The sequence below is a fragment of the Scaptodrosophila lebanonensis genome, unplaced genomic scaffold (assembly GCF_003285725.1).
Source record: "Scaptodrosophila lebanonensis strain 11010-0011.00,11010-0021.00 unplaced genomic scaffold, SlebRS2 tig00001415-arrow-pilon, whole genome shotgun sequence".
NCBI lineage: Eukaryota > Metazoa > Arthropoda > Insecta > Diptera > Drosophilidae > Scaptodrosophila > Scaptodrosophila lebanonensis.
The window spans coordinates 7,883,014-7,900,363 of record NW_022060742.1 but is presented as its reverse complement, the minus strand read 5'-3'; the positions used below and the strand labels follow the sequence as shown (position 1 = coordinate 7,900,363).

Below are 17,350 nucleotides of genomic sequence, written 5' to 3'. Positions count from 1 at the left end.
AATTTGAATGTGTACGGGTAAGGCAATAAAGGCAGCTTTAGCAGCATGAGATCCAGGAAAAAGGAAATTTAAGCTCTTTTCTTATACCTAGTAGCAAATATAACTAACACTTCAGTAACAGCCATCATTGCAGGCAACCTTCCCTTTATTTCACAACAAAATATGATATAATTTGTAAAATTTATATAGCAAACGTTTTGGAACGCTTTGAGGTAATAATTTCTGTTTGCGGAAAATTGTCGCAAACTGATGAATATTCACCCCGTCCTTGTACACAATTGCAAATTGTGATGATTTCTTAGGAAAAACATAAGAATGCTACAAATATAAATATTTGAATACTGTTTTTGAGAACCAGACTGTACATATATTTCTGTATAAACATATGTATTCACAACTAATTGAGCAAGTGAGAATTAAGCAATGGGCTGACAAAATTTGACCCCCAGGGAAATTGTGGTTTTAAGCTTTTATGTATAAAAAAAAAATATTTTAAAAGTAATAAAAAACATTGGAAGTTATCGCTTAAGTTATTTTTCCACTGTTTTAAGACGATCACTATTCAGCTTTTCATTCTTTTATTTTGATGACTCATAAGTAATGCAAGACCATTAGGTACAAAAACACCACAAAGTCAAAAGTTGTTGATTCAAAAACTATTTTTGAACTTTATGCTAGTGCTTTTTTAATGAAAGCTCTGAAAGTAGTGATTGAAATAGACAAACCAATAGTCGTATGATCTACCATTCTGGCTTAGGGGTCCTAAAAACTTACACACCAATTATAATTACATACTACAATGTGGGTATACTTATAAGCAAACACAAAATATTTGTTTTCTCAATTAAAAATATATACTATATATATATATATAGTACCACTGTTTTTAAACTAAAACGTACTTCCAGCTAAAATATTGATTTTTTGGCAATGTGCATTAAAAAAATTGTGTGCAAGACATGTCTATGTCTAATACTTTACTTTCTTCCAAACAGCTCTACAGTTCACGTAATTAAATTTTCTTTATATCCATTAAAACGTTTGCTCAAACAAGGACTGCATCGAGCAGAACTTAATAAAATACACTAGTTTATGTAATGACATCCCAACAGTTTAGAAGTTATAATACCACTTATAGCCCACTGTGGGTGCACGGGAATGATGGCAGCATGAGTTCGAGTTCGCCAACAGCTGTCAAAGTGTGTGACAACGTTCTATCAGGTGCAGTTGGTGGAGGTTGGGGGAAGGTGTTGGGGGAGTATGTTATAAACATTAAAAGTACATAGTTTTAATGAAACAAGCTGCATGCTTTAAACTAGTCAGTCAACTTGCGTGCGACGATGCCATCGTCGGTTGGTGTGTTTAACGTTCAATGTTGAATGTTGGGCGTGGCGATGGTAACGGTAACGGGAACGTTAACAGCAAGGGCGGGGGCGCGGCGTACGTGCCGTGTCCTTGTACTTGCCATGACGCGGGGCATACATGGCGTATGTGGAGTCCCAACACGCGATAAATTCATTAAAGAGCACGGCGCTGGTGCGCATGGGCGGTGCTGAAATCTGGCAAGTCTCGGAGGTAACGTAAAATACCATAGTGCACCATCACACACACACACACACACACACATGCACGCACACAGAGGTACTAGAGCACACATATACTTGTATACATATATACAAGATATGCTCGCATGCAGGCGTGAAAAAGTTTCATACTCATACATCCTTACGAGCTTACACGTTTATAGATTAACACATTTTTACTGCTGAATGTACTAATAAGGCAAACATTTCCACTTTGAGTTGCCCCAAGAGATACTGCAGTCTGGTTCAGCCACTGCCTCAGCTTCTGCCTCGGCTCTCATGTTATCTCACACGTACGAATCTAAAGGGTGTTTCAAATATTTCTGTTCTCCAATATCAAGAAATTTGGTTAGATGCTTCTCTGATTCAAAAAAGACCCATAATGCCATAAAGCCATTAATTTAATCTCATAATATGTTTTTCCTTTAAGTAATATTGAATATATTGGTAATATTTAGTATTCAATTATTATAAAAGGGGCCTGGTATAAATCAACGATCTAGCAGGTATCCCACAATGTGAGTACGTTTCTGAGTAGATATTAGGCGCTACCATTATTTTATATTTTATATTTATTTTATAAATATAAATATGAAAAAGAAAAAAATCTCAAAACATTTGTTAATGCTTAGTCATATTTTAAAAATTGAATAGATTTCAAGCAATCCGGAAACTGGTTGGGACCCAATAAGAATACTGCTGTGAGAATAGGTTTTTATTGTTAAAAATATAATTAATGCGCTCTCATGCCAAATTTGACTTCAAGTGTTGAATGTTTTTTTAAAAAACTACAAACTGTTGTTGCTCGCTTTCGCAAAGTTCAAATTTTGCATGCCATTTGAAACACCCTTTATTTGTGTGTGTATGTGTGGGTATGTTACTGCTAAAATTTATAACAACGCCAGCAACAGCGGCAGGTGAAGAAAAATGTTAACAAAAGTAAACAAAACAGAAAGAAAGAAACAAATATTTCATACACTGCACTGCACAGGCAACCAAGCGAGCAACCAACAATCCAAGCAGATATCCTGGTACGCCAGTCATCCCAACCAATCCCTGCGGGAATTTTGCTTTACATTAAGCTCTCAGAGCTACGTTGGCATTGCTGTCGATGTTGTTGCTCCTGCTCTTGCTGCTGCTCCAGTTGTGAGTAGTTCTGGTTTTTATCGCACACCTGCCTCCACCCGCAACCCCACCCCTCTAGATTTCTGGGAATCCACACATCTGGCATGTCGGATGGCGTCAACATGTGCCAGGCACTCAAATATTGCTACTGCAACTGCAATTGTAGCTGTAGTTGTTGCTGCTTCGGTTTCTGCTGCTAGATGGCTAGCAGGCTCGGACCGCCTGTAAGTGAATTTCGACTGGCAGCACAAATAAGGTTCGACGGTTTGTAATTACCACTGCATTGTGAACTTTTATTTTGTTGGCCATTTATTGTCTGCTCTCAACCTTACTTCAAATTTGACAGAGTGGCAGCACAGCTGTTATTTGATTAAATTACAACTTAAATAATATCTGTGGATGCTCCTGCTGTTGCGAAAAGTTATGTAAGTGCCAGCGCAGCGATGTGTGAAGTATGCGCTCACATATGTATGCCAGTAAAAGGCAGCTACAATGGCATGAAAAAAGAATGCTTTCCACAACCAATTAAATACTAAAGTCATTACAACGAGAAGGACATTCAAAGAGACTGAGAAAGAAATGAAAGACGGCATTTATTTTGCTTCTTTGTTTGGTTTTAAATTGCATCATTACTGATTCGGCTCAGTCTTCAACTTGTATTCCGCTTTTCACTAATTAAAAAGTATTTTGACGATGAGCTTTCAACGAGAGACAGACCACTAGGTTGCATAAAAATGCGCTCAATTTTTCAAAATAAATTTAAAATATTTGATATAGTATAGTTTTAATTTAAATTTTTGTAAGTCAGACAAATCGATACATATACATACACATAAGCGATGCATAACGTTGTATTAAAATTAATAAAGAAATGCAGCATAGTTATTATTCGCAGATCCGATTCAATTGTAATTCCAAAATAAATCCCACATCGTGGCATAATTTCAAACACATCCAAACTATATTAATAAATTCCAAATGGATTTATAATATCTGAAACATTTTTGGCATGCATCAGCGATATTTAATACTCGATATTAAGAGTCCCAAACCATGCTATCAAATTGTTTTAAATCTATCATTCCGCTGCATTTGACAGCAAACACACACGCACACACAGAGAGAAACGCATACAAAGTATGCATAAATTGCAATTTAAAACAATAAAATGTTACGCCTGAATGTTGCTCACCCGGTCGCAGTAGCAATAGCGCCAATTCCTACTGTTTATTAATGAAATCATGCACACATAAAAATCTCAATTTAATTCAATCAATTCGTATCTGGGACTCTGCCTGCCGCCACTAATGCGGTCGTTGATGTTATTGCTGCCACTAGTGGTGCCTCTGATGCTGCTGTTGCTTCTCCTTGAAGGTGGCGCCACAAACAGAGGAATATAGTCAACGGAATACAAATTGCATACGCAGTCAGAAACTTAAGCTAACGCCAACAAATGAGCGAAGGTGGAGCAGAAGGGAAGTCGAGGCAGCCAAAGCAGACGGTATATATATATATATATATCTGTGAGTGTGTGTATGTGACAAGCGAAATTGTCTGATGAATTTCTTCAATTCAAAACGTGACTGACGCAATGATTGTGCACGTCCTGCGGAGAATCTCTTGTCTGGAACATAACTAAGTGCCACTATGTAAGTGTGTGGTACAAAACATTTGTAGTGGTAGCAGTACGTGTGTATGTGTGTGTGACTGACTAATACAAACACATGGCTAAGCACAGCATAGTTGGCACTTTTAAGTCATTTGCTACGTTTTAACTCAATTTCAAATGCGGCCATCTAGGGTAGCTCTCAATCAAAGCAGAGCTAGAAGCTGCCATAGGTTTGAGAACGGGGGGCCTGCACAGTGGTCTACGTTGTATAAAATAAAGTGAAAAAATGACTCGACTACTAGAACAGTAGCATTTTAAGTTGAAGTTCATAAAAGAAAAATTGTTGGACAAAAATAAATTTACAAATTGTAAATTACATTAATGGAAGAAACACAGATAGCTAATTATTTATTTATACATTTGCTCTATAAAAATGTTGATTATTTATTATAAAGTATTACGTAGTTAGAGATTATTTAAAGCTATCCGATTCAAATATTTCTGCTATAATATAAAAACCTTAAAATAACTTAAAAAATATATGTAAATAACTTAATAACTTAAATTTTATGGAAGAAAGAGACTAGCATTTATTTGAATTGTAACTGAGAATACGTAATCTGATATTTTTTATTATACATTGTTATAATTGGTATTTTTGTGATGTAGCTATAATCTTTGTGATTAATTTAACATATTTTTATATGATTTATAAATGTTTTGATTAATTTTCAAGATGTTCCAGAATAAGTACCTTTAAGGTATGATAAGAACGAGGTATCGGAATCTGCAAGATCTGACCCGTATAGTTAATTTTATGTGCCTCCAAGTCATCTGATTTACATTTTAAATTCAGTCAGCTCTTTACGATAAAAAGAGAAACTTTCTTAATAAATATCAAACTTTCATCGAAATTCTAAAAGAGTATCAGAGAGATCAATTATGATTACCAATTAAGTTAGCTAAAGTGTTTTACATTTAAAAAAGCTAAAAATATTTGTTTTAATTCAATTATTATTTGTACCACTGTTCGGCAACTTGGTACGGGCCACTTTATCAAGCAACGTGCGTACAGCAAACGGAGGAAGTTGGTTGCTGGCAATGTGCATTTTTATGCTGGCGAGGGCTGTTCGATAAATAATGGCCAATATTTTTGCCAAATTACTACAAATTTATTAACTCAAGTCTTCAAAACTAAAATATATTTGAAAACGAATGTGTGTTAAAATTATTTAAGAAAAACTATTCAATTTTTAAGTAATGCCAGGCTTGCAGATATAAATTAAATGAATCTATACTGAACATGCACCTTTAATGTAATGATTCCTTAAAAAGATTGTGATCTTGCTTTAATTTTCTACTTCAAATTTCTGTTTTTATTAGCGTCTGAAAATTTAAACAAAAAATAATGCAATACTTAATAATTATGGATAATGCTGTCAGGAATAAAATTCACGTCTTCTAAACTCAATTGCTCAATTAAGACTTAGAACTACCTAAGAGGGTTTGCTGGAGGTGCTGCATAGCTTCTTATATTACTAAAACATACCTTTTTGTTCTAGACATATTTTTAGCTTAGTTTTTTTGAATATAGTTTAATTTATTGTTAGTTTCATGCTGATTATCTGATTGTGTCTAATATTGTATTTTAAGAAATGTGATGAAGTAAGAATTACGTAATTGATTTTGAACTAAAATGTTAATTGAAGAAGTTTCTCGATACTATAAAACGCCAAAGCTATAATTTTAAACCCTCCTTCGTAACTGTATATATATGTAGACTCACAGTTAATCTGTTTGCTGTTGTTGCAAAAAGTAGTGGTTGTCTTTAAATCGATCCTTTTGCGTATGCATATAGCGGCTAGTTCTTAAAGTGTAAGCCACTCCGTATCAACCACATCAGCCATCCACCCAGTCAAGCCCCCTCCCATATGCCATGCCATTTGCCATCAGTGTGACCAGCACGTTTCAAGGATCTGCCAGCGAATTCGTGACGCTAAAGTGAAGCTTTCGCGGGCTCAGCCATTACAAAATCGCAACATGTTAGTACGAGTGTGTGTGCAAAGCTCAAAAGCCAAAGGCTGAAAAAAAAAATCAGCCAGCATTTTTGCAATATTGCTTTATGTGCCATCCAACTAGTTGACGCTCAATTTGGGGCCAGTTTTAACTTGGCATCAAATCGTTGAGCGCGAGCGACATGTGTTTCTGTCAATGTACGGCATGGCTTAGAAGAGCTGAACCTGCAGCTGACTTTGGCGTTAGTTTGGTCATTGGAATCGCCTTTTTTGCTTCTTCATTATTCGTTCTCCATTCTCTAATCTCGCACCAATTTAGTCCTACCACACTGACTTATGCATGTAAATCGGTAGAGCTTCTATAGTTGGAAGCACTTGCCAGCAGTTTTTGCAATATTCTAAATTATTTAAAAGTGATTTATGGTAAGTTATTTACACTTGCATTTTGTTAACAACAGCTGTGAGTTCTTTATAAATATTACAAAAAACCAATTCAAATCTATTGTGTTTTTGTGTGTGTGTCTGTTTGTAAAATTTGCAATTTAATATTTTATTGTTGAGGTACCAAAATGGACAGCTGGCAAAAACAGTAACATAAATATTATATGCCATGCAGTTTGCCTTCTGCGGTTTTCGAAACAATTGCAAATAATAATATATGAGATTACATGCAGTGTCAAATTGATAAAATGAACTACCAACTCGTACAATAATATTTTCGAATCAGAAAAACGTATGCTGTAAATGTTGTCAGCACTGCGAGGCCCATAAAAGTCCTGCTTTCTCGCTACTTTATAAATTATATTTTATACATATTACATATCATTTAGGTTGTTGTTGTTCACACGGCCAATGAAGGGTTTTATCTGCTCAAAATTTAGCATGCTGCTGATGTTGGACAATTGTCGTCTGGCAAAAAAAACTTGCCTTTAATTAACCCAGCTTAGCCTTATCATAAATCTGACGGCATTAATGTTGATGTGTTAAATATCTGCCATGAGACCTGACCCACATCATTCGCAGCTCAAGGAGCTTACAAAACTCTCCTTAAGTACAAAAGACTTCACTTGACCTTGTCTACGCTTTGATGTTGGGAATAGAGGGAAGTAATGGGTTTATCTATTTGTGTGTCTCAAAATAAAAGTCCGCAGATAGATGAAAATAGGGAAATGCACTTTAAAGAGAACGAAGCAAGTTTATAAATAAAGTTTATCAATATAAATGACTTAAGCAAGTTATGAGCCACATTAATATTTCAAACGAGATTTTCACTATAGTATTAACTTAGTTCCAAAAATCGAGTATTTCTGCTTATTCAACTTTTTTGTGCGCACAGCAATCAGATATCAGTAAGCAAGAAAGTTGCTCGGCTTTAAGTTTTTAAGTTTAAATCGAAGCTGCTATATGTGGCCATAAGAAAAAAGAAAGTTTCAAAAGCGACTTGGCGGGTATGGAACCCAGAGTGACCAAACTTCGCATGCAGATATGCACAAGGCCAGGAAATGGCTATTGTGTTTTTTTCTTTAAGTTCATTATCCATCTATAACGTTTTATTCAACAACACTAAGTATCTGAGAATGGTTTTTTATTGATTCAATGTATTTTAATTTCTTTAGCAAACGTTTAGGTACAATAAAAAATATAAATAGTTTTCTTTTCTAAACTTATTTCAAAGTTATATATTGGCTTATTAAGATTGAATTCTTTATATTGAAAACAGTTAAATAAATTTGAAGCTTTTCTTATATAGCTTACAGTTTGAAATTTGTCATTCATGATTTCAAATATGAATTAATGGATTGTTTACTTTCTTTTTTGCTGGTTTTCTACAAGAGAGTGCGCCCTGTAGGTCGACCCTTTGATTTTGTGCTTTGTGATCGGTCATTGAGAAATGCTTCAATCAAAACTTGCACCATAAATGTCTGTGGTTTGTAGCAGCAAAAACAGTGAGAGTTGTATTGGGTGAAGGGGCAGTGAGTCGTCTGGTTTGGGCTTTTAATCAAAGGTGGTGGATGTTGCTGTTATTTTGGTCGTTTTCGTTGCGGTTGCTGCTCTTGATTGATTGAATTTTGTTTCAGGTTATAAAGATTACAATTAGCTTGTATGTAGTATTGGTGTCACTATTGGTTAAAGCAAAAATCCAAATTAATTTCAATCTGTTAGGTTTACAGAAAAATTGTTGCCTACTTATGTGCGCCGGATATTTTTTAGTCAATAAACATAAATTTGCACATTAAACCGTTGCGACTTAAATTTATTGCCACATGCGCAGCAAATTTTATTGGCAACATACACAAACACACAGAGAGACATTTATTTACACAAGATTCCGCCCCTCGTTCCTTTTTGGCAGAAACTATAAATTCAAATGTGCGACAGACCCTTTTTAGGCGTTTGCGAACGACATTGGAAGGCAACCCAAAAATTAACACACGCAATTAAAATTCTACAGCATTTTCTGTACTTCTTTTATCGACGTTGTCGTGCCATTGGCCAAATCCACTGCCAAGTGTTATTATGGTTGTCAGTCAGAGACTAGGGAGAGGACGACATCCAGTGACCCTTTTCCAAACCATTGAATAGATTTTCTCATTCACATGAGTCGAGAAAAAGGGACTAGAAAGCGGCAAAGGGAAAAGTGTAACGGCTGTTGGTTGGTTGTGTTCGCTCAGTGTGTTGAAAGTTTGTGTGCTTGGGTCTGAAAGGCCATTAAAGCTGAAAAGTATTACACATTCTGATTGGAAAATCTATGATGATCATTAATAAATTCAAGGCGATGTTGTTGAAAGTGGCAGCAGCAGCAGCAGCCACAGACATCGACATAGACATTCAAGCTCTAATCAGGCAATGACAGCCCAACTTACAAATTGTAAATGTAATGCCATGTCCATGCCAATGTGGTTCCTTATTTTGGCTTAAAACCAACATGATGTCTGATGTCTGCAGTAGCATATAATCATGCATTATGCGAAGCACTTGTGCTATTGTAAATATTATTTTAATATTTTGCCGACATGCACAGGCAAACACACACACATAGACTCGCACATATATACACACAAGTTAAGTTGTAGTTTTTGTGATGCCAGTTAGCTAGTTGCTTGGCTTTTCTTAGCATTTGCTGTTGGCTATTGTGGTGTTTTCATTTTGGCCAAACTTTGTGCAACAAACAATGCTTCATTATACATAAGCTTCAAGCCAAGTTAGCTCAGCTCCGTTAGGTGATAAGCCCAGCAAAGTCGGGCCAGACAAGTCAGGCAACTTCTTGTTTAAACTTCACTTCATGCTACACTCTCACATACATAAATACATGTTCATGTCTCTGCCATGTATGAGTACTTTGTATGAAATTTTACGAATATTTCGTAACATGAAGAAATATGTTCTTGTCGTCTTTCGTATCGCATGTTTTTGCAGGCGAAGTACTGACTTGGCAAAAGTAAACAAACTGACACAACATAGCAACACAGCAGCAGCATCCAAACCAACCAAATATTTTGGGAAACAAAAATGTTGTCAATCAACGTTCAAAGTAATATTATACCATGTACTCGGATGGGCCACCATGCTATAATATTGCAGCTTTAATTTCCAAATTTCATAAGCTGGGAAACTAGTCCGTCAAGCAATATACGCATAGAGCAAGTTTCACCTTCTAGCATAGTTGCATGCACGTTTTTACGCTTAAGAACTTCTTTTTAGAATTACTATGGCGATATTTGCAGCATCAGATCTGAATGTTTCTAATAGTTTGCTTTAAGCGGAATTTGCAAACGCTTCAGGATTTACGTACACTCCCTTATCATATTTAGTAAAGAGTATAATAATATATGTAAATGTTCTCTACTCCATTAAAATAAACAAATAAAGTAAATACCGTATACAAATAATTTCGATGAATTTTTTATGAAAATATTTAAAAAGAAAATTGTGTAAATTGGCGGCATTTTCGTTAATCGCCCCAAGCCAATTTCTAGTCTAAAACAAGCACGCATTTAAATAATAAATAAAATATTCAAAGAGAAAACAAAAGAATATAGTATATTTGCATGGACTTTGTGTTGTTGGCTAGCGATTTAAATTGGATAAATGGACTCATTTTGTACAAATTAAAATGTTGGGCTAAATTTAATTTAACAATTTGAATTAAAAGGATATTTTAATAAAACTACAATGCTTTGAACAGAAAACTGTGAATAACTTGCTTAGAATTGCAAACAAAGAAAACAGTTTGCTAGCTAATTAATTCAATGTGCTGGACTTTGAAACAGAATTCATGATCAAATTATTGTATTAAATCTCTGAATGTTTTCACTTGTATTTAAAAACGAATTCATAATCAAATTATTGCATTAAATTTCTGAATGTTTTCACTTGTATTTAAAAACGATTTATCGATTAAATACGGGCCATGAACATAATCATAATCAAAATGAAGTTTATTCTTTTTAAAACAAATTCACGTTTCAACTTGATTTTTGAACTCTGCAGTTCAATCAGGATATTTTGTTTAAGTGTGTGCTTAACGAAGTGAGAACATGTAAAGAGTTAAAAACCTACAGCCTTTACGTAAAGCCTTCACACTTTTTTCGTCGATGGTTCGTTTGACGCTTATTAATAATGAGCATTAAAAATAATTATGAATATAAGGTAACACGTTGATATATGACAGCGAAAAATAAGGAAGAGAAGGGAAAAAGGAAAAGCAACTGCCACATCCCCAACCACACCCATACGCGTATGCACACATACACACGCATCGATATACCTGCTGATGTCGTTTCGGTTCGTTTCTTGTTGTGGCGCAACGCCTGGTGGCAAGGAACACCACCCACATTTTCAATTTGTGCTCTGTAATTTGCGTGGATAATTTATATGCATGTCGTGTGTTCTATAGACAAGATGCTCGAGTGCGAAATGAAATAAATTTTGCAGCATCATTTAAGCTTAATTAAGATGGCAGCCGCAATGGCAGCCACCACAACACCAGTCCCAGAACCAGTGAGCAGACCAATGCTCAAGGTCCGCCCTGCAACAAAAGCTGCTCATTGCACTCCACACCCAGAGACATAAATAAATAAATGAATGGGTAAGTGACTGGGTGGCTGATGAAGTGGTTGAGTGTGGTTGAGTGTGGTTGTCAGCCACCAGGTGTTGTTGCATATTTGAGCGCGCTAGAAAAGCTCCCAATATTATATTACATTTAAATGCTGTCATTGGCAACTGGAAAGGTAATGAAGGCACTCATTCATTTAGGTGTTGGCTCCTACATTTGATTTTTGGCCAACTCACGATTGCACGCATGAAACCGCTTAGACAATGTCAAAAGGCATCATTACTCATGCGGGCGCTCGCTCCAGGAATACTTACTCCTCCAACTTCATTTTGCTTCCGCCCCCTCTCCATTCTTTCGAATGGCAATCAAAATAAGACGCGTCATGTTGCATTAGCAAGAAATAAATGGACGAGAATGTGAGTGCCACGCAACAACTCAATGCCAATTTGTCGTTGCTCTCTGACTGCTGACACACACATGCACACCCTATGTGTTAGTAGCTAATATATGTACACAGAAAAAAATACATCACGATGAAGATTTTATAACTTGTTATGATTTGAAATAATCGACAAATATCGAGAAAGATAAGAATCATAGAATATCTTTTGCAAAGAATTCAGAGAAATTCTATAAGCGGCGGATGATTAAAATTTAGTAGGAATATTAGCTTTTTAAATATCATACCCTATTCATGCATTATCAACTAAAGACCTAGCGAAAATATTTTAAAATGTTTCCAAAAGCTACAAAGAAATTAAAATAATATATCTTTAATTTTTTGAAACAAATAATCTAATGGAATATATAAACATAAAAAAAAAACCCCAAAACTTCTTTTAGAAAATGAAATTGAAGCAACCTAAATTTATTTATTCCCTAATTTCCTATTTCATATTAATTTGAAGCCCAATGAATTTGTTCTGAAAATGTTTTATTTTTTCTGTGTATACAAGTATTTTAGTTATAAGCATATGTATTTATGCATGTTGACTTTTAATTACTGGAGAGGCAATGAAGCTTGCAGCAAATTCAATAGCATAAAACACAATTAAGTGTGCTTAAGTCTTTAGCCCATAAGCAGCCAATTTGCGCGCGCGTGGCATTCAAAGTGATACACATATATACACACACCACTCCCCAAGCATATCTCTCCGTTTTGTAGGCAAACAGGCATCGAAATTCATTGAGCTTTGAGTTCAAAGTGTTGCACATTACGCATCATTTAAACAGCAGCATCAGACCCGCGAAGCCGCACGAATTTTGCCACACCAACCAACCAACCAGCCAGCCAACGAACCAACAACAATGATGCCGCCAACGACAAGGGAACACACAAAGAACAAAAAAAAAGAAATAAGAAATGTGGCAAAACAAAAGCGTGAAAATTACAAAAGTTTTCTTAATTGTTCAACGCTGCCGTCGACGAAAATTAAGCGCGAGCATGCAAAGTCATTGTGTGAAATGGCAAAGGCGGCTCAGACTCAGGCCCAGATCCTGGCCCAACTGACTGACTGTCTGTCAGTCATTTGTGGGCGAGGCATAGTGTGAGATTGGGTTTGGGCATGCGTAATGATTAAGCAAATGCCAACACATGTCACACACACCCGCCACCCATACCCGTATATGCAAGCATTTTAAGCTTTTAGCCTGGCTCGTAAATTACAATTGCAAGCAATTGAATTTTTCACATACCTTAAGCCTTGGCCGAAGCTTAATTGCAGTTCTTGAACACCATATTTAAATTTCAAAAGCTTTGATTGCCTTAAAAATATGCTCAATATTTTGTAGCATACTTATGCGGGTAACGAGCACAGCTGGTTGATCAATGTGCATTTAAGCCCACTCACACACACACAAACACACACACAAATGCACACACAAGCACTACGAATATTGAGCTTAAAATTGCATCATGTAAAAACTCCCTAAAGCAGTCAGAGACTACAGTGGGTTTAAAAATCAGATTTTGGGATTGTGAGATTTTAATTGTATTAAATAAAGCTTTAAGGTTGTCCGATTTCGAAAGGTTACTTGTGTGAAAAGCATGTTTCTGATGGGGTTTTCTTAAATAAAGTTATGCTGTTGCTTCCACATCAATTTCAGAATGATTTACAATTATTTTAGTTTAATTTAAACTTAATTTTATGTAGATTTAGATCCCTAACATCTGACTAGCCTTTCTAATGTAAGCTTCCCTTATTACATTAAGATTTATTAGCATATTTTTATTCATATTTTTATGGTTACATTTTATTTTTAGGTTGGCTTTATTAGTTTTAATTTTTAATTGATTATATTCTTGCTAGTATCATTTGTATTTTACCTTCAATATTAAATCATCATCTTGTCAACTTATTAAAAATTAAAAATAATGATTCATCCAAATAAATGCCAATTTAAATTAATGTTAGCATTGTTTTTCACACATGGCAATAAAAATATATTTTACGCCCTGTCTTAAAATATGTTTTAGTTTCTAAATGATTGGTATTCCACTCAGTTTTAGAATTTTTAGTTCGCTTTTAGTTAAGAATTGAGATTAATTCAGTTTTTTTTTTAAATCCATCGCATCAAAAAATTTATCAAATAAGAACAAAAACTTTATTTACAAAGGACTTCCTTATTGTACAGATTGATACTTAATAAGGCTCTTAGTTTTGTTTGTAATAATCAAAAGATAAGTCCATCATATTTATAATTACGTATGCCTTTGTGCCAAACAGTGTATTAGAGCTTTAAAGGGCAACTTTTAACAAGTGAAATGAATCATAAAATCGTAATTCAGCTTTTGCGAAGGAAAAGAAGACCTGTTGCCCACAGTAGGTCCACCAAATTCCTCTTCTAGATGCTGGCTGCCCTTTTGTTTAATGAAGCCGAAGTTATGTTGGTGAGGCGTGCAAGTGGAAAAACAGTTTTCTGAATGAATGCAAGTTTTAATCCTTGAAATATGATTTGAGTGCAAATATTTTGCATAACCATGAGCCGACACACATATGCACAAACACACATACATAACCATACACTGTCACACAGATACACTTGCGGCTTGCCTTTGCTGTTCGCCTTCTGCCTGTCTCTAAAGATGTGTGTTTCGATATGTGTGCATTTTGAATGCCATGTGATGTAAGCAATGACACAATTCTGCCAACATATAGTACATGCAACACACATACCTAGAGTCCCTGTATGTGCCTGTGTGTATGCTCTTGCCAACCGCAAACACTTCACACACTTGAAGGCTGCCTGCCGTATGTTGAAGCTCGTCTACGTTTTGGGTGCTGGCTTCGTTGCCATTTGAACAGCAGCCGTTGTCTCTTCGAGTTGGGGATGTGTTTTCACGATCGCTCACGCCCACACTCACGCACAACACGTTTTTGAATGATTAATTAAAGTGGTCGAATTTAAATGATTGAAAATGACAATTCAGCTGTGCTTTCACTCTTACAACCAAGAAGTAAATGCATGTAAAGTCATAGTTTAGTTATATTTTTAAAAATAATGGAATTATAGTTTTTTTTTGCATATTTACATTTTTATTAGTAATAATCGTCCTACTGGAGCATTGACAAAACGGCTTAGCTCCGCTTACATTTTCAAAATAATAACTTATTTTGATGACCTACATAATAACATATTTTACGATTACATGTTGTCACGCTACAAATATTTTAGTTGACAAACTATTTTTCTAAAACGTCCACATCGATTGATATATCGATATTGCACTGAAGGAATTACATGATGGTTTCATTTCGGTACATTTTTGAAGTCCATTATCACGCATCACATCTCTTCTGAAATTCGGAGTCCCTACCTCTCCCCAACACTCTTAAATGCAAAAGCATTCAGTTGCGCAAATGTGGTATGTACCATCCATTTCTAATTGAAACTAAGTAAAAGGCATAGGAATTGTACCGCAAATACGCATAGATGGCGGCGACTAAAGGCAGAGGTTGGCTCACATACCTTCGACCACAAAACTGTTTTAATGAGCAAAGTTTTTGGGGCCAGCTTGCTATGCACAAGGCGCTTAACTGCAGCTCCAAACTGAATGGCAAACCCAAGCGGACGAGCACGCTTCTCGTCACTGAGATGACGAATGCATGACGAGTGTATTTAAAAGTGATTTTGACAGTCAAGTGCACAAGGTTGTAGTTGTTGTTGCTGCTCCTCTTCCGGTTAGAAGGTGACTCAACTCAAAGTCAAGCGCATGGAACACGTCTCAGCGCAGCTGATGAATTTAAATGTACATTTCAAAGCTTTTTCAGCAATTGCAGTACAAAGTTGTCGCAGCGCACATTTAAAGGAAAAATAAAAATAAGGCAAGCAATTTCTGAGCGACTTTTTGTATGTTACACGACTGACGTTGAGTTTTTAAATTCATGTTGGTGTGTCTCATGGCATAAAGATAAAAGTGTGAGCACGGTCCGTGCACACGTAAATTTAGAGCCCTTTTGACTTCATTTTCCGGCAACAACAACAACAATGAAACAGCAACAGTTCAACTTTCCAAAAGCGAACTTTTCTGAAGCTCAAACTCCAGAATAGTGTTTCCTCTTCCTCTAAAAAACATTTTAGACATTATTAGTATTTGTCTCAAGGGTGGTATTCAAATGAAATTAGTAGCCGAAAAAAGCCGAAAAATATTTGCTACAGATGAAATACAAGTATTTAATATAATTTTTCTCATAGTTATAAAAAATAGTTGGTATTAAATTACTTATGTAAAGCCTGATTCAAACACTTGATACACACATTTAAGTATTTTTTAACTATCTTATTTGTATGTAATAAATGTTTGAAATCATATATTAACAGTTAAAATTCAAGGCTATCAAAAATAAATTTTCCTCAAGACGAAATAAGCATCATTACTAAAGGATTAGATTTAAAGCATTTTTAATATAAATAATTTCTTTCTCTTTGAAATAAGAAAATATTTTAATTCAATCCAAGATTTGCCTTTTGAAAGATAAAGTAATTGGCTGTACTCTTGACAACCTATTGAAAAGAGAAATGTGTAACAAAGGTGTCTAATTATTTATAAATACAGTCTAATATTTTGTATTTCTAAAAAAAGTTTGCAATGTGAGTGTCATATTGCTTTACAATCATAAAAATATTTGACATCGAATAGAGTTTGATAAGTAATTAATAAATAAAAATTCTGGATAGCCCGCTCAGTTTTATATAAATCGAAGCCAGTAATCGAGTCTGTTGTTCATATCATAAGAAAAGAATAGATATAGGAAAATAGTTGAATCATTAAATGTAAACTAACTTCTAAAATATGAAACTAACTTCTATGCCATCGCAAATTTATTATAAAGTAGTTGAATGCTGTGTTTACAAAAAAGAATAGCCACATTTAAATAAATAGCAAGAATTTCTTTATCAGAAGCATGACTGTACTTAACTGCAGCTCCAATTTCTGACTCCCTCTCTCTCTCTTCTTGTGGTTTGCTTGCAGATATGACAAATGGTGGCGTACAAGGACCCATTGAGGGCTATAACTCGTTAGACGAAATGACAACGACATCGACCAGCATGCCCACCATGCCCACCGCCGCCTACACGCATCCAAAATGGATGGAGCCATACTTTGATCCCTCCACGCCTCGCAATGTGACCGCGCTCATGGGCAAGTCAGCCTATCTCAGCTGTCGCGTTCGCAATTTGGGCAACAAAACGGTGAGTAGAGAGTTGAGTTGCGGAGAAAGTTCCCATAAGCGACGTGCCGTGCCGTGCAGTGCTCGGTGGCGGCTTTTGAAGTTGGGACATTGCCGCGTGTCTGTGCCAACAGTGTTTTTCGACCCCCCTCCCCCCATCTTTCACCACCAGCACCCCATCTTTTTTGTCTGCCGCTGCCGTGTGTTTGTCATGGTGCGGCTTAACTTTGGAGCTCATAGTTTGCCGTTGATTTTCCACCTTGGTCGAAAATGTAATTCCCCGTTGGCAT

At 35.7% G+C, this 17,350-nt stretch overlaps 1 protein-coding gene across 1 annotated transcript in view; it reads left to right on the top strand.

The window, feature by feature from the left end:
• Window positions 1–17,350, top strand: part of LOC115632403 (junctional adhesion molecule A) — a 150,145-nt gene that overhangs the window by 81,831 nt on the left and 50,964 nt on the right. The window contains exon 3 of the mRNA XM_030529538.1: window positions 16,862–17,082. Coding sequence (XP_030385398.1) covers window positions 16,862–17,082 — 221 coding nt within the window. The remainder of the gene's footprint in view (window positions 1–16,861; window positions 17,083–17,350) is intronic.